The sequence below is a fragment of the Phaethon aethereus genome, assembly GCF_964289735.1.
Source record: "Phaethon aethereus genome assembly, chromosome: 29".
Lineage (NCBI taxonomy): Eukaryota > Metazoa > Chordata > Aves > Phaethontiformes > Phaethontidae > Phaethon > Phaethon aethereus.
In genome coordinates, this window is record NC_138605.1 from 1,246,428 (window position 1) to 1,271,864 (window position 25,437).

At 49.5% G+C, this 25,437-nt stretch overlaps 1 protein-coding gene across 1 annotated transcript; it reads right to left on the reverse strand.

Moving 5' to 3' along the window:
- Window positions 1-18,723: 18,723 nt before the first annotated feature.
- Window positions 18,724-21,736, reverse strand: BCDIN3D (BCDIN3 domain containing RNA methyltransferase; the record flags this gene model as incomplete). The annotated part of the gene is made up of 2 exons (XM_082011799.1): window positions 18,724-19,338; window positions 21,545-21,736. 2 exons carry the CDS (start codon window positions 21,734-21,736, stop codon window positions 18,724-18,726), a joined length of 807 nt encoding a protein of 268 aa, XP_081867925.1.
- Between the last annotated feature and the right edge of the window lie 3,701 nt (window positions 21,737-25,437).

The following is a 25,437-nucleotide window of genomic DNA, read 5'->3' on the forward strand; positions in this document are numbered from 1 at the left end:
GTATCATCAACTCAGGATCTCAGAATCCCCTTTGGGGTGCTGGTGGACAGTCCTACAAGGGCAAGGATGCTGAGCCAGCACAGCAATCAACACAGTGGCCAAGAGATTTAGCTGCTGCTAAGGGGATAGGTGGAATAAAGGCAAGCTCATCCACATTATCTGGTGAGCTACATCTGTGCAATCCAAAGCACAGCCATCTCCAAGTAAAGCCATACCAGTTTCAATGACAAGAGGCTTCCCAGAGATGATCTCAAACCCTGTCTGGAGCCAAAGATTGGAGCATCTGCCCCAGCATGGGGAAAGGAGACATCAGATGTCCAGGACATGGCCCAGTTGCAAGACAAAGCCCAGGGGCAAAACCCAGGTACAGATAAATCCATGTGCTGAAAGCAGGGGGCAGAGCTGATTTTGGTGGGGCAGACTCTGGCAGGGAAGATCACTGGGGAAATATTTGTGTCTGCACAACAGCAACTGGGCTGGAGTCCAGACGACAAGCCAGAGCAGACAGAGGGAAGTGGCAGGACTCCTCTGCTGTCTTCCAAGCAGGGAGAGTCTGAGCCCCAGACCACATCTAAGGGCACCACATACCTGGGCTGTTGCCTCCTGGGGTGGGGAGCTCACCGAAGTGTGAGCTCCAGGCTCCCTCTCCTGGGCAGGTGACAGCATTGCAAATGCCTCCAAAGAGGCTCAGAGGCCTCCAAGCCCTGGAGCCCATAAGCTACCACATCCCAAACAACCCGACCTTTCTTGCAGCAAGCCCAGCCTCCCAGGAGAAAGGGCAAACAGCTCCTATGCAGCAAGAAAGAGGACACCAAAGCATACTCAAGATCACTCCCTGGACGCCTCACTGAGTCTACAAAGGGAGTGAGGCACAGAGGTTTGCCTGATCCTGAAGCATGTTCCTCACCCACCAAGAATTCATGGCCTGGTGGAAATCATGCCTGGCTGGCCCAGATTCATTTCACCGCACACAGACTGAGATCTCATTCCTTCATAGCCCACATACGCTTTGAATCAGTCTGGAGATCTGCTTGGGGAAGGCAAATCAGTTCTCAGCAGAGCTACCAAGAGTGAGAAACACCTCCCTTGATCAGATCCCACCAGTCCAGGGAATGGACCTGTGACAGCCCCCTCCTTGGTGTCTGGTTTTGGCGAGTAACACCGAAAGCTTTGGCTGGGGGATGTGCAGCCAGCCCCACACTGAAAAAGGCCATGGACCCTTTCTGGCCTGCAGAGACCCACCACTTTATCCTCTTAGGGGTAGATCCTTCAAGAAAACAGTAAAAATAACTTTATAAAGAGACAAACCATGTTTCCTTTGGAAACTCAGCCTTCAGCCCATCTGCTCCCTGTGAAACAGCCATCCAGCTGAATGTGGGAGCATTTCTGATTCTTCTCCCACCTCCCCTTTCCCTCCAGATGTAGGGATGCTCCTTTGTGCAGAAGCAGAGAGCACCCACCATGCTTCCATTAAAACAGGTCACAGACCCGGTCTGGAAGCAGACAGCCTATCTTCTAGTCTTCCCCAGGGCACCGAGCAGACAAGTAAATTCAGACTGGGGAAATCTGGCACAAGCCATGTTTGTGCTCTGTACTGGAGGTGGGGGGGGGGAATCCTTCCACATGTTCCATGTTGTTAAATGTGTGGGAAACAAGATGGAAATGTGTTCCTGAGGTGAAGAAAGGATGGCCTAGAGCTCTAGAGACTTTCCACTACACTTAGTCCCACTGAGTGCAATTGCACTCTTCCAAAAATACCCTCAAGCCTGCTCCAATTTCCAACCCAGTTTAACCTTCCAGTCCCACTTCACCCACAGCTGCTGCCCCTGGTTCCAGCTCATGGCTGGAGTGACTCCAAGAGACACGGCACAAGACAGGAGGAGAAAGATGGATCCTCCAGGCTCATCTCCCAGGCCTGCTGTGTGGCACAGTCACTTCCAGGGATTGAAGCAGGTCACCCCAAGAAATCAGACGTTGGGAAAAGGAGCCCCCCACTCTTGGGCAAAGACAAGAGTCTAAATTGCTTTCCCTGCATGATCTTGGACAAAACTGTGCCTCAGTTTCTCCTATTTGTTTTTGCCTGCAGCATAAAATGGTATCAAGTTGAGGGGGATATAATTTAGTTTTCTAACCAAATGCTCCAGCCCAGGACAGAGAGCAGGGAGATTTAGCAAGCAGGAAAGAGGCTTAACCATCCAGCAGGCAGTGATTTGTACTGTCCCTACTGTCCACCTGAGCTTGAAGAGATCTCCAGCCCCAGCAAGGGTGCCCACCCATCACCTCCCTGGCTCTTGGGGGACACAAAACCAGCCACACTCACTGGGGTGAACCAGCCTTTCTGCAAGCCCCAGAAATCAGTCACACACACAAAACCAGCACTGTAATTGTCTCCAGGGCACCTGGAAAAGGGAGGGGAGGGCAGGGAAGGGTGGAGGAAAACATGCCCGACCCCATCAGCCCATCCACACCTCTCCACACATCCCTTCACAGGGAGGAGGAGGAGCAGCCGGCACTGGCTTTTTTGACCATATAAGGCCAGGTTTTTCTCTCTGTGGCCAATGTGGGGAGGAACGTGAACACCTGAGCCTTGCCCGCTTTGCCAGGTCCCACCCTCCCTGCCCACACCCTGCCTCCTCGGCCAGGTGTGCAGAGCCCTACCTGCACAGGGGAGGGGAGGCTGCCTCCACACAGCCACTCCACACCTGGCACAAAGCACGGGGGAAATTCTGCCCCGCATGAATTCATCACTAGGAACACTGGCCCAGTCAGGGCTTTCCTCTCCTGCAGCCCTTCAGACTCCCCAGGGTGGCCAAGCTGAGCTCAGGCTGGCTGCTGCAAGGCTGGCTTGCCCCTTTCTTTCAACTATTTCCAGTTATTCACCATCCCAGACATGTGAAACACCTCTTCTTCTGTCCTGCAGCCATCCCTGTTGCTTAGTTTCCATCTCCACCTGTGCCTGGCTGGCTCCGGGCAGCCCTGGGGTCTCTATCTCCCAGACAGTGCCTGGGAGACAGGAGCCTGCACAGACCTGCCAAGGGAGCTTCACCTTTGAGATGTCCTCAGCCTGGCTTTGGTTCAGGGGAACTGGATCACAGGGGGACTCCATGCATCGCCCTGTCACGGTTAGGTCTCCCAGCAGTACCAAAATCAGTGCACAACAGGGCTGGCAGCCTTCTAGCCCAGTGGCTCCCGGTCCTGCTACCACATCTCACTGCCTCAGCCCAAGGTGAGAGGAGGAATGAAGGACAAGGTTGGCCCACCACTTGGTGCCCCCAGACTAGTGGTGGGGGAAAAAAAAAAAAAATAGACCCAAGCTGCTACCAGCCAGGAGGGACATAGGAGAGACCCTGTGCTGCCAGCCCAACCAGCCCCACGCCCCACAGTCCTGTCTCCAGGCCTCCCAGCTGCCTCTGCCGCAGCAATACGCATGCCAACTCCGCCATGACTCCGCATGCCAGCGCCCTGACCAAACGAGCCCAAGAATTTCAGAGAAACCAGCGTTCCCTTGTTGTGCTGCCAAGATTCAGTACCCACCTGCCAACAATCCTGGTTAGAGCAGGACAGTTTCCAGGAGAGTTGTGTCAGCTCTCTGCCCTTGGGCTTACGGAGTGGGAGTGCCAACAGGTCCCCCACCTCCACCTCCAGGCATGCCAGAGACTAGCACACGCAGCAAGGCAGCAGCAGCTGCTGCTTCACCACACTCCCTCACCCAGCCCAAATTCCTGCATATCCACAAGGCTGTCACAGGCCTGGAGGAAGCCTCACCTGAAACAAAATGGCAATAAGGTTGGCCATTTGATGTTTGCTGATACCTATCCAGAAGGACAGAGCCCTGGCATGGGGGCAAAAAGGGTGGGGACCAGTGTGTGTGGGAGGGCAAGGTTTCATCCCCTGGAAGGCATGAGTCAAAATGGTATTTCCCAGCACCTCCTGGCCTGCTCTCACCTCTATGCACACATCATTTATGCTACAGAACAACATTGGCACTGGGAGTCCTTGGGTATCCAGGGCAAGAAGCAAAGGGGCACTGGGAAAAGCAGCAGCTCTGCCCACAGATGGGGACAGGAACCAGACTGTCCCCACTTGGCAGGAGGGGTGTGTGGTTTGTGGCCCATGCTAACCTGCATCAGGTCTCAGCAGAGATGGGGACATTCCTCTTTCCAGCCTGGCAAGTTCACCGGGGCTTGGAAAGGCCAGCCTGTCCAGAGTGCAGTCATGGTGTCAAGCATAGATGTGCATGAGCTGGTGTCCATTTTGCTGAGCAAACAAAGGAAAACAGAAAGATCAGGTCAAATTATTACTAGTGATCAGGATTGAGACTTTGCAGCTCAGATCAGGGTCTGTCTGTACCAGGTTTCATATGCTCCAAGCTCAGTATGGTCCAGAGACCATTTACAACCTCACACCCATCATCTTTGCTCTGCACAGATGTTAGCTGAGTCCGAGACAGCTTTCAACTGTGGAGCGTGACAGGACATCATGGCACGGAATGCAGACCTTCACTGGTGGCTTAACCGTGCTAGCAGGTATTACTAGCACAGAAGACCTGCTCCTGTAGGCCTTTGTAGACATTAGCAACCAGAGCTTGTAACCGGGGTTCAGAGTCTGTTGTCTACTTGAGAGGTCATGCTGAAGTCTCAGCTTCTGCATCCTGTCTGCTAGCTTTAAGCATGGCTACTTAAACAATACATATTCCTCAACATCCTCACCAGGAACAACCAAGCATTCATGGTGCATTTGAGGAGGTGGAAGAAGCCCAACACACAGCACATGTCTACCCTTGGGGAATGGAGATGGTTTGGGCCCAGACCGCCCAGCTATGCTCCCTCCCAGCCGAACAGATCTCTCCAATGCACAAATACACCAGGCAGCCTCCAAACCTGATGCAGCACATTGAGCTGAGATCCACGCAGGGGTCTGGGTCAGCTGGGGCAGTGCCCAGTGTGTAGGGCAGGGCAACAGAAAATATTTGAGATTGCAGGTTGGATGAGATGAGTCACACACAAGGATGGGCAGTCCAGCTTCTGGAGCTGCCTGCTCAACTCTCCACCCCTACCAGCATAGTACCCTGGGAAGTTGCTAACCGTGGGAACTGGGATATCGCAGCAGGCCAAGCGAGTACAAAAACACGGCTATTGCTGAGAGGAGATTAAAACTGTCCATCTCTGCAAAGCAATGACTTAGCGAGAGGAGCAAAACCCCAGAGCTCAGCAGGTCTAGCTGCTTGAGATTGGCTGCTCAGCCTGGCAGGATCCCCGTGGCGATCAGCCAGGTATTCATAACATAATGGGAACAGTGCTCACCCATTCCTGCTGGGACGTGTGTGTGTGTGTGTTTGCGAGATTTCATTGCCACACCCTTCAATTCAAGGCTTTGGAGAAAAAGCTCAGCACCTGGGAAGGAGGGGGAGAAAGAAAGAGAGAAGGAGCCACTTCAGAGCTGAGGAATCCCAGCTGTGACTCACTGCGGGGTGGGCAGCAGGGGCTCTGACGCTGGAAGCAAACGGCTGGGAACACCGGCAAGAGGGTCAGGGCAGGCTGGCTGTAGCCCTGCAAGGGGATCCTGCAGGGCAAGGCAGCCCCCTCTGCACAAAGGACTCCTCTGCTAGACTCACCCAGCATCCAGCCTGCTCATGCAAAGTGGGGCTGGTGCCTTCAGGGCCCAACTTCTGTTCATGGAAGTGGGACTGGCCATTTTTTTAGCATTAGCAAACCTGGCCTGCACATTTCCTAGCTTCCAAATGCCCATGTGCCCTGCTTTACCCTCCTCTATGGCACTGAGATCAACTGCTAGAGTCCCAAAATCTTCTTTGTCTGCAACTTTTCCCACGCTGGTGATGTCCCAGTGTAACACCAAGACCTTCCCTGGCCAGGAATGTCTGCCAGCCAACAAGCATTGGCCCCTTTGAGCTGCCCCACCAACAAACACAGAGGAAAAAAGCTCACACTTAAAGGGAATATAAAACATCTGGGGCTTGGTTTCCACCTCTTCCAGAGCCTTATCATGTAGTCAAAGTGATCTGTCAGGTCCTTTGTGCAGGGTAAGTGCAGTAAGGATGAAAGACACCACTACCAACATAAGAATGTTCATTTGGAGCCTTTGCATAGTTTGCAGGAGTTAGCAATACAAGAAAAGGAGTAAGATAACACCAATTCAGATCAATAGCTGCAGATCCACTCTAGATTTACACCTGCTTGTTCCACTGACAGGTGTAAACATAAGGTATAAATCCAGCATTCCCTTAGCACTTCACTGGATAGAAGCCTGTGTAATTTCAGTGAAGTTGGTGATGCTGCACCGGTTTATCGCCCCGGTGCCAGCTATCCCAGTAGGTGACATTGTTTTAAGTCCCAGTTCCTAAAGTCAGGGCAACATGGAAGAACAGTTGCTCTCCTAGTTCAAATCAAAGCTCTAGCCTACCAACAACAGAAGACACTCAAAAACTGGGACCCCAAAAAACTTACAAACTAGACAAGGGAGAACAACTCCAAACCATTTCTTTTTCTTTTAAAGCAGTGGACCACAAGGCACTACAAAAATCCTGAAGTTCATTTAGCCTTGGATTTACCCATGAGGAAACCTGAAACTTAGCAGCATGCAACACATTTACCCCTCTTAGGAGCCAGACCTGAACTAGCATCAGACAAGCCCTATGCTCCCACAAATGGATTGCTCTTCAGCCTCCGTGTCAGTGCTTTCTCCGACCTAGTTTTGAGTGCACCAGGGTGGTGTGGAGTCTCTGGATGAAACAGAAGGACTCCAGCCATACATGCTCCACTGGCAGCTTCCCAGACAGCCAGCTCATACTCATGGCAACAAACACCTACGGGACATGTTCTGACCTGAGTGCTGAATTCAGTTCTCCCTGGAAGATTCACCCACGTACATATCTGGAGTGTGCTCTGCAGATTATACAACACACATTATCTAGGGCAACAATGACAAGTAGATCCAAAAGGAAAAGACCCTGACTGTGCAAGGTCCTGGGGCATCCCAGTTGGACCACAGTAGAGGACTCAGTGGTTGGCAGAATGGAATTTCAATAGAAAATGCCTGATTGTAACACAAAAATATGAACTTCTGCCTTGCTGCAAGCTTCTCAGTCCCTGATACCTTAAGAAGAGTAAGAAGCAACTCAGGATCACATCTTTGAATGTGTAAACCAGCCCTTGACTGCAGCAATGCTCCAGCCCTCTGCAGTGGTAAAAAGCCTGGCTCACAACTGGAAATTGCCTCTTGGCTGCAGCTGCTATTCACCACTCAGTTCTGGGAAGGGTCAGCATTTCAATCGCCCCTTCCCAAAGCGGGCTGATCCGTTCCAATCCTATTGCCACCCCAACCAGGAAAGACCCCCAGTTCTTCACTCAAGCAAAGAAAAGAATCCATAGCAGCCCGGCTATGCCTATCCATCCAGGTCCTCCAGCTGCACAAGGAAGGGGCAGCACCAGCATAGACTTATGTTCCTCCAGAGCCTCCTAAAACCCTGCTATCATCATAGGTCTGATTCGAAGAATTCACCTTGACAGCACTAAGAGGACAGAGCTGTTGGGACCAGCTTGAAACTGTATTGAGGATGCTGCTGTCCACATGCAGCACAGCTGGCCAATTAAGACTAACTTCAGCCTGATTGTTCTCAACACCACACCGTCACCTTGATCCTAATTTATGCTGCTAGTAACAAGCATTGGCATCTGCCCCTTCTATCCCAGCTTAAACCCAAGTAGAATAATCAAAATTTCAATGAGCACTGGCTACAGTAGTATAGTGGGACTAGACTGCCTGTGGATTTTATGGGGACTGCCTGTGGATTTTATGGGAGCTGGACTGGGCCCTTTTGAGAGTTACTTTTGCGCCAATTTCTCTGCAATTTACTGAGAAGTCTGAGCTTTTTGCAAACCATCCCAGCCATGCAAGGAATGGGGTGGAGATGTTTTGACACAGAATCTTGGATCACTTACAGATCCCACCCAGCTCCCTCTGCACTCACCTTTTAAAGCTCGCTATGTACTCTCGTTTCTCAATAACATCAAGCAAAGAGCAATTCACATAGCACAATTTAAAAGAAAACAGGCTGCAGGGAGCAAACCCTGCACAGACCAGTGTGAATGTGCACGGCTATCGGGCCCAGGCACAATGTGTGCATGTGAATGCAGCATCCGAGACTACACCTGCATCTGTTAAGTGTGTGCACAAACACGTCTGGGTGTGCAGACGTGTGTGGAAGCACCTCTGAAACCCAGCGCTTGTCTGCATGGGCTGTGAAGCTCAACTCTAAGCAATGCCACTACTTAACTGGAAATCTGAGGAGAGACTTGGCCTGGCAGCAAGAAAAGGGGAATGCTTGGGGCAGATCCTGGCTGTTGGTTGGAGATGAAGGAGGGGCAGAAAGGACCCTAATTAGCCTGGAGTGAATTTCCTTTGGCAGCATCAAATATGTTTGCACCTCCAGCTGCCAAGCAGAACAGACAAAAACGTTCCCCCTCACCAAAAAAACCCCTAACATACAAAATTTGTGCGGCCTAACCAGACGTATTTAGCATTAGATTCCTGATAGATTAAGCTAATCCTGTGTACATCACTAACTTTACTAAAACACATCCTCACCGTAGTGTGGTAGCTCAGCTCCAATTCACATTACCCACCTTATTTTCTTTGCTTTACATTTGCTGCAGGTGAGGTTGGAACCAAGACTAACAACATTCCCTTACTCTTCAGTTAAATCCTACCCCATAAGAAAAAATTCAAATTCCTTCTGCATTTTCACAACAAACAGCTGCTTCTCGCAAAGCAGAACAGACATGTCTAATGCGTATGTACATGACTGCCCCTGTTCTCAGTGTTTATCATCTAAGAAGCCTTGCAGAATCACATTTGTTTAGTCTGCAGTGAGATCCAAATCCAGTTTCAGATGTGGATCTACATTTCACAACTGACCTTTATTCCTCTAACACGCTATCCCAGCCTTTCCACCTGAATCCCAAAACCTGCAAAATTCGGTGGATCTTCAGATCTAGAGCTCACCTGCTGAGCCATGAACATTGCATTGATACAAACCCTGGTGAAGATGTCTCAAGGACCCCTACAGAGCAGTGCTCCTTCCAGTTCCGACACTGGTAAGAGCCCTCCTGAATTCACAGGACTACATTAGAGTTAGTAACACTGCCCAGTTACGCTGCATGAACCATGCCAGGGAAGGACAAAAAGGCCAGTACTTTGGTATTCCTGAAAAAGCAGCGATGGATTTAGCTAGGTGCGTTAGGGTAGAAGTAGCCTCCCAGCACACACATTCGTGTCCCCTGGACCATGCAAATACGACTCTGAAGACAGGAGAGTGATCGGGGCAGGCAGACGGCCCTTGGGCTGGGGAACCTCAGGAGACGCAACCAGCTCAGGCTTCTTTTTCCACCTCGCTGGGAAAGGAGAATTCAGAGGCTGGGCCGCCCAGCCCCAGAGGGCTTTGTCAGCATTGTTCGCAGCAGGGAGCAGGCTGTCGGCCCCGCCTGGCGCTTCCCTTTGTGCATTTGCTGAGCTCTGATCTTAAGGCGTCCATTGCCGTGGGGAGGGAACTGCTTGCAACCGGGACAGACGGCTCCAACCTACTTTCACTGGGTTTTGCGCAGAAGGCAAATCTTGCGGGCTTCAAAGTTTCCACATCAGCAAATTGTCTGACAAGCACCTTCCCTGACGTCTTGTCAAGGAAATGCCAATGTAAGGGAAGTGTGGCAGGGTGGGGGGGGGTGTTCTCTCGTACGTGGAGGTGCCCAACTTTTGCACTATATTCAGGAACAGCTCACCTACCACTCCTTTCCTTTCCCCGAGCCCCTCAGTCCCAGACCAACCTGCTCTTTGCCATCTGCACTGCCCCCCAGTTCCTGTTTCACCATCATGCGACCACACTGCAGGCGCCTCTGTCCCACAGCAGGTGCACATGCAAAGCAGTTCCTGTGATGAGGGGAAAATGGGCTGTTCTCCTGTCTTATCACACAACCAGATTTGTATTTCTGTTACATGATATACATAGACATACGAGAGAGAGGAACCAGAGTGAGACACTCTTCATGATGTCCCTCTAAGAGATCCAGCGGCTCCTTGGAGCTTCTCTGATCCTTAAGAGTCAGTCTTTAAGACTACCCTTAGACCATATTACACAAGGTGATGCAATAGCAACTGATGGACTCAGTGGGCCCACCTGCCCTAGACCCTGAAATGAGAGCAGGGAGTTGAAGGGAACCAGGTTCTGCATCTACCAGTTGCGCCACTGATGACAACTGTGACCCGTCATCAGTGTACTTCTACAGGGAACATTAGGCCCTCTGGAAACCTCCACGTACCTTCTTGGTATGTCCCTCCTCTCCTCCCTGTCTCTACATACACACCCGCACATACACAACATTATCTGGTTTACTAGTGGCTTTATGAGCATTTACACACTCAATAAAGCATTCTTTTGACTTGCAGTTGTGCCAGCTCTTGGTAAATCCTTAATACTCTTCCTTTTGAACCTGAAAGAGAACTAGGCCACCTATAGCAATACTGTTTGCTGTAGTTTATAGCTTACAACTCCTTAAAAAGACTTTCCTCCCTCTCCCCTAGACCTCTACCCTTCTGAGTCATGCTCTGCACAATGCCTGAAGTCAGCACTTCACACAAACCAGCTGAAGCTGGTCTTCGGAAAAAAAACACAGACACATACATCCAGAGCAGGGAAATAGCTACCAGCCAGGACCTGCAGCCTTGGCAAAGAGCAGAGTGAATTTGCTGGTGACAGCACCAGCTAGAAACGCAGATCAAGAGAGAACACAGAGAAGCAGAGCAGCTCTCCACTCACCACCTCCCCCCAAGGCAAAGATCAGTGTTTGGGACACTAACTAGTCACCTGGGAAACTCACACCAGGGGAGAGAAAGGCCCAGCACAGGCCAGTTTTTTCCTTTGTATTACCCTATTCTTCAACCCACAGCTCAGGTAAATGCATCCTTTGGCCTTGGGAATCCCCCTCAAATCATTTTTGCACCAATGTTATTCAAGGTCAGATGAAATTATTACTTTCAGCATCAATAGTACAATCTTCAGGAGAAAAGAGCTCATAAATACAAAGGCCAGGGAGGTACCCCAGGAATATCTGATTCTATTCCCAAGTCTCATCAACGTTTACTCTCCTTTTCTTCTTCCCTCCTCTCCAAAGCAGCTACAAGGCTCACCACTCCTGTGAGGTCCCCATTCCCTTTCACTGAGCCACAGCCTTTCAGACAGTATCTTTTCCACTTAAGGCTGAATGCTTCATTACACATCCCCATGCTCTCAGGTTCAACACCTCTGCTCTCTTACGGCCTTTCCATTAAGGCAATGCTTGCCCTGAGCACTGTACAAGATGTCATGGAAGAAGTCACAACATTTTGGAAAGTCCCACAGGTTGATTGAGGCAAGGTAGAAAAGGTGCTTTCACAGGTCACCATGTCTGCCCTGATCCAAGGACAATGTTGTCCACAGAGGTGATCTGCAGTGGACTCAGAAATGATCCAGGGCAAACCAAAAGCAATTCTCTTCTCAGGCATTCGTCCCGAGTAACAACTGCGGGTATTTTGAGGAAAAGGCTAAGCAACACCTGTTTAAGTAATGGTTAAGATGTGGAGTTAAAACTAAACCTGAGTCAGTAAGGAATGCACTGCAGGTCCTGCTCTAGGGGCTGCAGGACAGTAATTCAGCATCTGCCCTATTTAGCCACCCTGGACAACAGGAGTCAGTGCTGGTCAGGCCGGGAATGTCCAGACAGAGAATGCAGTGGTTACTCCAGCGAATCAGTCTCAGGAGATCCAAGAGCCCTGGATAATAGCCACCACACACATTCCTGAAAAACCCTCACAACTTTCAAATACTACCCTGCCAATTCACTTGCCTCCACACACTGGCGGCAGTGAGGTCTAATCCCTGACGTAATGCAATGGCAGCCCTACATGGGAGCCCTCCTGCCCTGGTACTGTCAAGGCACTGCAGCTGCAGAAGGGGATTGATGTTCTCTAGGTAGAGGTTGACACCAGACCCCCACATGGGGCAGCTTGCATCCAGCTCTCCTGTGCCCTTTTATGCTCCTGCTGTGTCACCTGCTCTGATGGGACATGAAGATGCTGGCTGTATTAGAAGGGTAAGTTAAAACCTTCGCTCTCCTATATGCTTTCTTCACAAAGGGTAAGGGAATTCTTCCCCAACATGCAACCAAGGATCTCTTTCCTCACACTAGCCACTTCACAGACCAGCTTTTCCCACCAGCATCTCACATGCTTGAAACAGTGATCTCCTAGGAGGTAACCGAGATTAAAGGGACATGGAGAAAGAGATGAGCAGTCTCAAGGGCCAGCCAGGACAGGAGCCGCCCTGCTTACTTCCTTTTGATCTCCACAGAGAACACCACAGAGCTGCCCTTCTCTTTTGATGTGTCACCCTGCAGCTTGTTCTCTCACAGGAGGGCAGGCCTGTTGCAGCATGACTGCTTCTGGATTTCAGCTGCTGGGGTAACAAAGCTGCACTTCAGCAGCTTCTATGCATTTCACAGACTTGAGAGTCTCTGGGTTGACCCCGGGGTGGAGGGGAACCGAGAAGGCCAAGGAGGGACACCACCCTCAGACTCAGCTCTAACTAAATCCTTGTCATTCACATGGAAGATGCATAAATTGCTAGTGCAACAATAAAACTGAATTAATTATTATAGAATCATGAAGCACTCCACACCAGGAAACAGAACAGAGGATCTGCAGTGCCATGTCTAATCTCTGGCCCACTATATACAACTTAGATGAAGGGGAGTATTAAATCCAATTACAAAGGCACTTATCTAAAGTGCATTCTGCTGTGGAAACAAGAGTAAGATCTCTCCTTACCTTCCCTGCTTCACAGCAAGGCCCCCACACTATAGTCAAGGACTTTAGAAGTTTTCATAGTAGAACTTTCATCACTCAAAATAAAACCTTTTGCTCAGAGTCAAGCCATTCTGTGAAGAATCCAAGGATGGAGCGGTTTTGTTGCAAGTCAGGATAAAAATCCAGACAGCTGATAATAAGCATTTTATAAGCCTGATCTACAGATGATTAAAACTCAGATTGTCTGGTCATAATAGATCAGGTCTGCATAGCACTTCGTATTCACTCGAGAGTTTATCACACCAGATGTCAGGTTATGCTTCCCAGCAAATTAAAGGATACAAGATCACAGGTCCGAGGAAAAGAGCAGCTCACTCAAGTTCTGCAGCCAGCTGGTGACAAAGCCTAAGAAAGGAAGCTATACTTCCCAACCGAGAACAAAGGTCTTTTGGACTTGAGCACTTTCAGTTCTTGTCAGAGCATTATAAGCATATCCGGACCCCAGATCATGACCCCAAACTTTCTTCTTTTAAACTCAAGACCCCTTTGGAATCCAAACCTAGTGGGTGACCCAGCTCTAAGGTAACAAGGACACTGCCATATCATTAAATCCAAGAAACTCAAGCTTGAGCTGATAAGAGAATTGGTGGCAAGGCTGCTGCCCATAATGCTTCAAGGGATTTTTGTGCAAAGGCCTGTGGGAAACCAAACCTCCTGCCCATGTTAACACAAGTTAATCTAACGAGCAAACTGAAGTGCCTGCAATGAAACCCTGAAGACTAAAGAGGGAGTCCAACGGCAGGACAAACTTCCCACAAACCACTTAATCTATTTATCAACTTCACTAGGTCTGGAGAGACTGCATCTAAGCCTTGGAGACCCAAAGAAACCATTCCCGCCCAGGCATCAGACAAGTGTACATGGCTAAGTCACACCCATTTCCATAACCAACAGGGCACAAGGAATCCCCTCTTTTGATCCCCTCTGACCTCCCCTGACCTACTAAGCCCTCCTCATTTGCAACAAGGCCAAACAGGACCAGCCTTCAGCACATGTCCAGAGTGAACCTCAGACTCACACCTTGGATTTGTGGTTGCTTTTCCCACCAAGCCCCGCAACTCTGCCAAAAAGGGCTCCGTTTCCACACACCACCTAACAAATCAAAACTTTGCAAGAGAACTGGCTCACACCTGGTAGAGAAAGACATCATGTTTGGTTTGTGGCTGTTCTTTTCTCAGGTTTCCACACTGCCAGAAACAGATGCTTGTATTTCCATGGGTTGACAGCTCTCACTTTTCTCCTCTAATTCATGGGCAGAAAGTGCCAGGAAGAACAAGAATGAACTTGCTCTCAGCTGAGCAAAGGAAATCCGAAAATCTGCAGCTTCTGCTGTACAAGCTTGTAGTGACAAGTTGCTGGGTTTCCAGCTAGAGGAAGCTGCTTATGGGAACAGACATGTTGCTGCCAACTCTCAGTTCCTAAACTTGATTCCTCTGCTCCTGGGCTGGTCACACATTCTGGAGAAAGTTGAATTAAACCATTTTTAAACTGTGTCACCGTTTAGAAATGCTGATGAACAGCATCTGCAAGGCTGTCAATACACATATGTGTAAGAAGGGAAGCAGAAAGCAGGGAGATAGGTGCTTACAACAGTCATTTGCTCTGGCAGCTCTCAACATTAAACTGATACAATTGCTGCTGTTGCACCATATTTATGCACTAATAAACATGCACTAAACTTTTCCCCACTGAGTGCATCCCTTGTTCCAGCACAAGAACCTAGGAAAGAGCAAACTGTCTCTTAGCATAAGCAAGAGTTAAAGTTACGAAAAATGAAATATAATAAAAAAGTCTGACTCCATCTAGATCTTACTTCCTACAAAGGCTGGAAGCAACTGCAGAATGATCCAGAAACTGGAACTTCCAAGTTTGCAGCCCCAACTTTGATGCTAGCTTATGCAGGACTAGATGCTTCACCTGTTGTGCCTAGATTTTTCTATCCAAGGAAGGGGGATAATTAGCTGCGACTTGCTACACAGCAGTGGCATGAGACTTAATTGCCAGAACACTTTGAAGGTATGGCATCTAATTAATATCTGAAGTGGCTGCAGTGATTATTATGAACAATGGCACAGCTCACAATTGATGATACAGCTCAGCTCATCAGTATTTTTCATTCTCAAAAGCGCTGTGCAAACATACAGCCAATATTCCACATCAGAAGTCTCCACAGTGGTGGGTGGTTATCAAGTTCATTTCGTGGATGGAAAAACTGAGGCAAGGTCTTGATGGAACCCAGCAACAATCACAAACCACAGAGCATGGGAACTCCTCACTTGCTGCCAGGATGGAACCGGGCAGCAGGCTGACAGTTCCATCACAGTGCCCTGCAATATTCTGGATCTGTTTGGAAATGCTCAGCTATACGTGCTCTATGCAGGTGTTGAATTTAGCAGGCTGCTGTAAGCAACCATAGGGTTGGAGTTTTAAGGGTAGGAAAGAGCAAGCAGGATGTGCTTGTGTCCAATGCACAAGCGCGCACACACACAGACAAATAACATGGCACACGAGCCAGGACAGCTACGGACACATCACCACAGTCAGATGCCATATGCTCCCGCCTGAGTAGCGGGAGCACAGACTTCCCTCTACATATACAGAGAAGTTGCATCTCCCTCGTTTTAGTAGCAGTAACCATCACCAGGTTGGCCCCTGTACGAAGAACCAACCAATTCTGCAAAGTGCTCTCAGCAACAAGCAGCAGAAGCGTTGGTTTGAACCCATTTTACTTTCATTCTGCCCTGCCTTCAGGAGACTTGGGAACACATTTTAGCCACACTGCAAAATACAGAGAAAGTATAAAAAAAAAAATCTCCAGAGCCTTACATAAGCACTGTGGTTGAGATCCATAGGCTGTCTTCTACCGCTGTGTCATGGAGCTGGGTTCCCACCTGTCTCATCTCCTGACAGCTTCCTGGAGAGCTGAAGCAGCAAGCTGAAAAGAAAAGGAAAGATTTTTTTTTTTCTCCTGTCTGCTAAGGAATGGACTCCATTTTGAGCTCCTTAGTATCCCAAGAAATATTTGTGTTGACATTATTTTGAGCTGTATTTGTGGCAATATCCAAAGGATGAGAAACAAAACACACTGCTGTGCCAAAGCCAAACAGAGCTAGTTTTGGAGCTCAGCCATTTCTGAGACAGTGGGACATATTGATATTAGCAATTTAATAGTACAGACTTGAGAAACAGATAAGAACTCATCATACTGTTACATATACACTGGGCCGGTTTGCAGGTCTGTACACAGCCAGCATATAAAGGCTGGAAAAAGAAGAAAAAAACCAGCTCACAATCTTTCAACAAGCAGCAGTCCAAAAGGATCCCACAGGCAGACACTGATCTATCACTCAGTGCATAAGGAACATAAAAGCAGGTTCTTTTTGAAGGGGAAGGTAATTCTAGATGGGTGGAGGGGACATCCCCTGTGTGTAACTCTTTGGGTTGTCTACGTTCCTAGCAACTCTTCATAACATTTTTCACAGGCAAGCGTGTAAATCCCCAGAGGAAAATGAAAGGCCAGAAACCCTGTTCACCCCTTTAAACTTGAGCACTGAACAGATAAGTCCAGGTTTATTTTATAAATATTTCAAAGTTCAAAGAAAACAGCAACTAATATTGACACAACCCAAAAGAAACATCCCAAGGGGCAAGGCTGTAGGTTGCATGATACTCCAGTGCCACCAGCCGCGCGACGTAGGAAATGGCAACTAAGCAGAATGAAAGGGGAGGCTGAGCTGCCTGGTAGCATTGGGTGAGCCAACACCCCTTGAGTCAGTGGAGTTTATCCATAGATTACAATGAATGTCAGATGAGGTGTTTAATTACTAAAGTGATAAATGTTATACATTAATAAGCTGCGAGAGAGATCAGGCACTTGGGTGAACCCTCAGGAAAATACAGAACAAATTGGTTCTCCCTTCACTCTTACAGGGATAGCAGAATCAGCCTCGATTTAAAAGTCACCTTACCTTTAAGAAAATTAACCACCACCACCACCAGGGAAGGCACATTTGTTTGCAGCTGAGAAGGCAGAGGAGTTCTCAGGACTTCTAAATATTTTCTACATAGCAGAACACTGTGGAAGCTGCATTTATGTGAAGAGCCTCAAAGCCTTTCTGTGACCTTACTCAGTCCCTTTAAACACATGTATGTACACACACACTTTTTTCACAAGTTACCCATGGATCCCAGCAGCTTTTCAACCAGAAAGCTGTGGCCAGCCAGAACACTCACACGCTTCACTCCATCTGAGCTCATTGCAGAGAAAATCAAAGCTTGTTTCTTTTTTTTTTTCTTCCCTTCACTATCACTACATGAGTAAATGACAAGGAAGTCCCAGTAAGGACATAAAGCAAAATGCAATCAAAGTTTCCCTCTGCCCCTACACACAGGCTCACCTGGGCACGAGAACTGCTAGACAAGAGCACCTCCTGGAGGGGACAACCTCCCCTCCCCTCTTTCTCTAGCACTGAGCTCTCAGGACACAACACTTACGGCACATAGCTGGACTTCCCTCTCACTTCACAGTAAGGACGCAGCGGAACCTAGAAATTCGTAAAGAGTCATCAGTTACCTATTTCTGTGTGTCATAGTCTACTCAAGTGAGGTTTTTAATCTGCTTAGACAAAACTGTAGAAGTGCAACTCCTACTTATTATCAAAGCTAACAAAATCACTACATATCAACTAAAGATAATGGGGATATTAAAACAAGAAAAACTAAGTTAAAACAAGACATTTTGCTCAAATTTTCTTTCTTCCTAGATTTTACTGGAAAAAACCACAAACAACCCAGTGAAAGTTGCAATACTTTAACCTTAGCCAAACATAGCTTCAAGCTTACCGAATCGCACTTGAAGCTGTAAATACAATTAAAGTGTAAATTCAGTTACCTGGGACTGCTTAGGTGTTGAAAAATTAGGTGTTGAAAACAATGTGAACAAAAAGATTAAAAAACCCAACACAGTATTTACAACAAAATTAAGCTATTTTTATTTCAAGGATATTACTACAAAAAACACTCACTCTGTTACACACTTAAGTGAATACACACCCTACCATGGAATTCCCTCACTCCACAGAAAGACCACACCACTGTCAAACTCCAAAGCATACTCCAGGCAAACCCCATCCGCAGAGGTGCACTGATCACAGCCTGACCACTGTCACAGAATCACAGAACAGTTTGGGTTGGAAGGGACCTTTAAAGGTCATCTAGTCCAACCCTCCTGCAATAAGCATGGACATCTTCAGCTGAATCAGGTTGCTCAGAGCCCCCTCCAACCTGACCTGGAATGTTTCAAGGGATGGGGCATCTACAACCTCTCTGGGCAACCTGTCAACCAGACACCCTCTGCAATGATCTAACTCACTTGTTCATAGATGGTAATCCAGGTTTCACGTTTTCCAAGAGCATTTTGTACAGAAAACATGACAAGAACCAGAACAAACAGTGCGTTGTATGAGTCAACAGAAATGTCCCCTTTCTTTTAAAAGATCCAGGGACAAAAAAAGACATGTTCTTGCTTCTTCCAGGGAATATTCGTGGTACACATAGAAAGCGCATATGTAGCAACTTCGATTTCAGGAGCACTTTCTAGGAACAGCAATCTCAGAACTCACACGGTTGGTTAAAACTGCCACTGCATTTTGCAGATGGAAAGAAAAATCACACAGACATTACTTGCCTCAAACTCCCCAGGGAGGTCAAGGTTTGGTCCCAATAGGAATTTAGGAATTCCTAGATCTGACTCCATAAACAGCAAGTGCCTCCTTGCCTAGAAATTCAAGAATGCAAGAGGCCATTTGTCAGTCACTGCTCCTGTTCTGAAGACTCCCTGCCCTCCTGATTTGAGCCATTTGATTTAAAAAGCAAGAGGCTTCTGTCCCAGCTGGTGCTCCCAAAGCAACACACCAGCTCCATGGCACAGTCATTCGTTAAGATCTGGGTTATCCTTTCCACCATATCCCCATTGATAGCAAGAGATCGAAAGTGATCAAAGTCATTTCTGCCCAGCTTCCGCAGGCGGCGTGCGGCTGCCCTGTAGCACTTCCATGGCTGAGGTTCAATCAGCAGGTACTTGCACAGAGAGGAGAGGAAGGACAGGAACTCCACCAGGCCACTATCCCCATGATTCAGGTGGATCCACATAGTCACAGACATGCAAAAACCAATGTCAAAGGTGGAGCGACCAAAACGGCCCAGGTAGGAGCTCAGGAATGGCTCCCTGGCATTGGAGTCCATGATGTCCAGGTTCGCAAAGGATATGGAGGCAGGAAAGGGGCTGCACTGCTGTGCCCTCTCAATCAACACCGGATCAATGTCACAGCACAGAAGGTTCAGATCCTTTCCAGCTGCAGGCTGGTCCAGGCTGCCTTCGTTCTCCTGAAGGCCAAGGAGATGCCTGTACAGAGCCACACTTAGCTCCTGCAGAAAGGAAAACAACAGGGGTTCACAGGGCCTGCGCTGCTTCGTTAACACATCACTAAGCACACAGGATCCCACTCTCAGCAGCAAGCTACAAGCGCCAACTCAGAGCTTGCTCTCAAAGTTCAGAACAGTAAGCTCACTGACAATCCTCCTTCCTGTAGCAAAAAGCATCACGATAGCCCTGACTACCAGAAAGTCAACCAGAGACTGGAAACCTGTATCACCCCACTCTTGGGGTTTTGCTCCAAAAACTATGGGAAAGATGAGGTTTAGTAATAAGAATCTTGCTGGATATCCCCATCCAACGTGGGGGTGAAGGCTTCACTGGCTTCTCTAGGCGAGCCTCAGGTTCTCAAGCAATATTTAGGCATTATAAATAGCTCTAATTCAAAGTAATATATTTCTTCTCCTACCGCAAAAGTAAAAGACGTTCCCTGACCATTAGATTGTAGCATAAGGTAGTTAACATGAGAGCTTTCCCTCGAATTTCCTTTCACTGAGTGCGCCACTAAGTGGAAAGCGTATTAATCTTTAATGAAAGGAGAACCGAGAAGTTCCTGAATGACATCTGCCATGACCCCATAGCCCACACAAGCGGGCAGAGAGTGTCCTCTAGTGGTGAAAGTCTCTGCAGCTCAAATGAACTGGCCTGAGAACATTTTTACCTGACTTGTAAAACAAGTTCACCTGAAATACGATCTAAAATTGTCCTTTAGATAATGCCTTAGGCAGCCTTTCAAACCTTCTGGCAGGGGGCTGGGGGAAGAGAAGCCATAGAAACAGCAGTACTCTTGTGCCCAGACAGAATGCAATTCCATTCTGAATGAGTAATTATTTCTAAGTTAATACATTGATAAAGTTTCCATCTGAAAAAATAAATTTCTTTAACCATTGCACCAGTATGCATCAACGATGCACAGATACTTCTGAATTACAACAGCAGCAAAGCTGCACACTGTGGAAAAGCCATGAAAAAAAAGCAGGGCTACGTAACAAAAGAGAATGAACTTTCAAAATGGGAAATTCTACGAGATTCACCCGCTCTGCCACAAAATCTTCAAGAGCATGTCACTAGGATTTTAGTTTCAAGTTCTGTCTCATGGATAAATGATGTGATACCATACACAACAGATTATGGTTTCTGGCTTCAGGCTTGTCCAGTTTCCCTGCTCTTAGGGAAGTAGCTCTCTCTACAGCAGCTCTCCGGTGCTCAGAACACGCAACAACCCAGGCTTAGGCCTCAGTGGGAAGGAGGACAGACCCACCAACACAGCCTCTTAAACCAACTCTCAGCCACACAACCAACTCCACCCCAACCTTCACCCTCCTCTCACAGGAGACCTGCACAGGGGGGCTTCCCACACACTGATGATCTCCTGACCCCCACCAGTTTCATGCTGCAGCCAAGTCCTGCTTTCCCACCCTGCCTTTTACATAGGCTCATCCCTGTCCCAGGCTGCTACCCTCACCCCGGCTGTTCCAGGCGGTTTCATTCCCCCCCAGGTCAGTGCTCCCCCCAGCCTTCCCCACTGCTCCCCAGAGCTCCAGGCCACTGTCCTCACCCAGTCTTCTCAGTCTGCCCCATTCCGCCCCAACATCCCATGGCAGTGCCTCCCCCAACATTCTCAGTCTTCCCTCTAACACCCAGGTCACTGACTGCCCCAGCCTCCCCACTCTGTCCCAACGCCCCCAACACTCCACACCAGTGCCCCCCCACTTTTCCCATCTGCCTCTCAACACCCCAGGCTCCTGCATCTCCCAGTCTCCTCCATTTGCCTCACTATCTCGGGTCACTGCCTTTCCCAGTCTTCCCAGTTTGCCCCACTAACCCCTCCCAAACCCTCCCCCCCCCCAGTCTTCTCAGTCTGCCCCACCACACTAGACCAGTGCCTCATCCCCGGTCTTTTCTGTATGCTGCATTGTGCCCCAATACCCCACAGAAGTTCCTCCCCAGTCTGCCCCACTGCCCCCAATACCGCAGATTGGTGCCTCCCCCCAGCCTTTCTCACAGTCTCACAAAGCCCCACACCAGTACCTCCCCTCAATCTTTCTCACAGCCCTCCAAAACTCCAGACCAGTACTTCACCGCAAGCCTTCCCCACAGCCCAGACCATCACTCCAGCGTTACCCCTCACCCCATGAACGCCCAAGCCTGCTGCCCCACGGCCTACCCCTCCTGCTGCCCGCCGAGGCGCCCTCTTACCCCTGAGTTACACCCCACATCGAGTCCCAGCAGCGGGCGGGCCGCTCCAGGGAACAGGCTCCGCAAGAGCCCGCCAGGCAGGAGGTTGACTCGCCCCTCGGGCGGATGGAAGCGAGAATAATTAGGGAAGTTGCCGTAGGGAGCAGCACCAGGATCCAATGCGGGAGACTCCTCACTCATGGGCGCCGCCATTTTCCCTTCCACCCCCGCCCGCACCGGGCGAAACCCGGACGTGAGCAGAGGCGTTCCGGGGAAGAAAGGTTCCGGGGGAAATGATCGCGCATGCGCCTACCTGCATTAGGGCGGCGGGGAGGGGTCTGCGGCCTTGATGGACTGACAGGGACAGAGATGGGGCAAGGGACAACGCTACCCTCCGGCTGCCAACACACCAGCACAGCCCCCCTAACCACATCTTTCCGGGTCCATTCTTAGAGATTTTATGTAAAAACATCCTGTCTGGGCCCCTTCACACCAGGACAGGCTGAAGAGGGACAGCTCCAACCACCAAGGTGTCACCTTTGGCCCTGACACCTTTGCCCCAGCGTTGACACAGCGACACTGTGGCCTAGTGTGGGGGCGCAGGCCTTGCGGGATCTTTGGAGTCCCCTCCACGCAGAGCGCCTCGGCAGCAGCGCCCTGGAGGAGCCACATGCCCTGAGAAACAACACACGTCCAAAGACTGATGTCAAATAAAGCCAGAAATTTTATCATAGAATCATGAATCTTTGGAAGGGACCTTTAAAGGCCATCTATTCCAACTCCCTGCAACGAGCAGGGACATCTTCAACTCGAGCAGGGTGCTCACAGCCTCATCCAGCCTGATCTGGGACATTCCCAGGGATGGGGCATCTCCCACCTCTCTGGGCAACCTGGGACAGGGTTTCACCACCTTCATTGTAAACCATGTCCTTAGATCCAGTCCAAATCTCCCCTCTTTTAGTTTAAAGCCATCACCCCTTGTCCTATCGCTACAGGCGCTGCTAAAAACCCCGTCCCCATCTCTCTCCTCAGCCCCTCTCAGCCCTGGAAGCTGCAGGAAGGTCTCCCCGGAGCCTTCTCTGCTCCAGGCTGAGCCCCCCCAGCTCTCCCAGCCTGTCCTCCCAGCAGAGCTGTTCCAGCCCTCGGAGCGTTGCTGGGGCCTCCTCTGGCCCCGCTCCAGCAGGTCCGTGTCTCTCCTGTGCCGAGGGCTCCGGAGCTGGACGCAGCCCTGCAGGGGGGTCTCCCCAGAGCGGGGCAGAGGGGCAGAACCCCCTCCCTCGCCCCGCTGGCCACGTGGCTTTGGGGGCAGCCCAGGACACCGTTGGCTTCTGGGCTGCGAGCGCACGTTGCCGGCTCATGTCCAGCTTTTTGTACCCCAGTACTTCCACGTCCTTCTCCATGGGGTTGCCCTCCAACATTTCATCCCCCAGCCTGTGCTGGTACTGGGGGTTGGCCCCCTCTAGGCACAGGACCCTGCACTTGGCTTTGTGGAACCTCTTGAGGTTCACATGGGCCCGTTCCTGGAGCTTGTCCAGGTCCCTCTGGATGGATCCCATCCCTCAGGTGTGTCATCTGCACCACTCAGCTTGGTGTCATCTGCAAACTGGCTGAGGGTGCACTGGATCTCACAGCCTGTGTCTTTGATGATGATATTGAAGAGTCCTGGTCCCCACACGGACCCCTGAGGGACACCACTCATCACTGATCTCCATTTGGACATTGAGCCATTGACCACTACCCTCTGGGTGTGACCATCCAACCAGTTGCTCATCCACCCAGTAGTCCACCCATCAAATCAACATCTCTCCAATTTAGAGAGACGGATGTTGTGGGGGACCATGTCAAAGGCCTTACAGAAGTCCAGATAGACAACTGTCCTGGTTTCAGCCATGGTAGAGTTAATTTTCTTCATAGAAGCTAGCATGAGGCTATGTTTTGGATTTGGGATGAGAAAATGTTGATAAGGTGCTGATGTTTTGAGTTGTTGCTAAGTAGTCAAGGACAACCCAGCTTCTCATGCTGGCCTGCAGCGAGCAGGCTGGGGGTGCACAGGAAGCTGGGAGGGGACACAGCTGGGACAGCTGACTCAGGCTGGCCATACCATATAACGTCATGCTCAGTATATAAAGCTGGGACAAAGAAGAAGGAAGGGGTGGAGGGACGTTCGGAGTTATGGCGTCTGTCTTCCCAAGAAACCATTACGTGTGACGGAGCCCTGCTTCCCTGGAGATGGCTGAACCCCTGCCTGCCCATGGGGAGTGGTGAACAAATTCCTTGTTTTGCTTTGCTTGCGTGCACGGCTTTTGCTTTACTTATTAAACTGTCTTTATCTCAGACCATGAGTTTCCTCACTTTTACTCTTCCAATTCTCTCCCCCGTGCCACCGTAGGGGAGTGAGCGAGCGGCTGCGTGGTGCTTAGTTGCTGGCTGGGGCTAAACCACGACAACAACACTGGTAGCTCTTCCCTTGTCCACTGATATGGTCACTCCATCATAGAAGGCCACTGGTGAAGCCATGCTGGCTGTCTCGAACCACTTCCCTGTCCTCTGTGTGCATTAGCGTAGCTTCTAGGACGATCTGTTCCAGGATCTTTCCAGGCACAGAGGTGAGGCTGACAGGTTCCCAGGGTCCTCCTTGCTGCCCTTTTTAAAAATGGGTGCAATGTTTCCCTTTTTCCAGTCTCCAGGGACTTCACCTGACTGCCAGGACTTTTCAAATATCATGTAGAGTAGCTTGGCAACTGCATCAGCCAATTCCCTCAGGACTCTGGGACGCATCTCGTCAGGTCCCACAGACTTGTGCATGTTCAGGTTCCTCAGGTGGTCTTGAGTCAGATCTTCTTTTGCAGCAGGAGGGACTTTGCTCCTCCAGTCCCCATCTTGCAGGTCATTCCCTCGAGAGGTGTGGCAAGAGACACTGCCAGTGAAGACTGAGGCAAAGAAGTCATTGAGTACCTCATCCTTCTCTTCATCTGTTGTAGCCAGTTTGCCAGTTGTGCTCATCAAGGGGGGTACGCTTTCTTTGACCTTTGAGCCTTATCTTGGCTTTCACTCAGTGCTGGTGTCAAAACCCAGCTGAATCTGGGCAACCCAACCTCGGCCAGTGCTTTCCCTGTTTATAAAAACTTTTACAAAATTTTATAAAAATGTTAATTAAAAGACACGTATATATTAAAAAAAAACATATAAATGTTATTTAAATTACATTTAAACATGCAATTGCCCTGGGATTGCCCAGGCCTCCATAGGCAGGAAGCTAGCCGGAGGTTTTACAGCAGAAGAAAATGAAAGCCTGCACTTAAAGGCAGGAAAGAGTTGGCATGGGGAAGGTTTTAGGGTCAAGTTGACACAGGGAACCTGGATTTCATTTTATGCTGTTTTTTATCAGAGTGTGAAGAGCAGAGGGCGCCAGGAGCTCAGAAATGCAGGTGAACCACTCCTGCCTGAATCGGGGCCCTTCTTGCACTTTGTTCTTGCCCTGGAAGAAGCAGGGATCAGCAGGGATCCCCCACACCATGGCAAGACCTTTGCACCGTTGTCATCAAGACCATTCTTCCTCGAAGTACCACCAGCACGGAAGGGAACGAACGCAGAGAGAAGTGAAAAAATAATTAAAAATTTCCCTCTTCTCCCGGCAGTGGAATTCAGGCTTTTGAGGTCTCCTCTGACTCTCTCTGGCTGTATTTAGGGCCCCCAAATTCCTGTCATGTTTGCTACAGGCATGGGAAGCAGCACAATCCCTTTCTCTTTCTAGCATCCTTCACATCCTCATGAATCTCCCGGTCTCCTCCCTTCTCCCACATCCCTGCATCCTAACTCCGAGTGGTCCCGCTTTGATTATGCCAAATGAATTTTTGCCCTGTTCCTCAAGAGCCAAGTGTTGATATTTGACTGAATCACTAGCCTTTTATTCC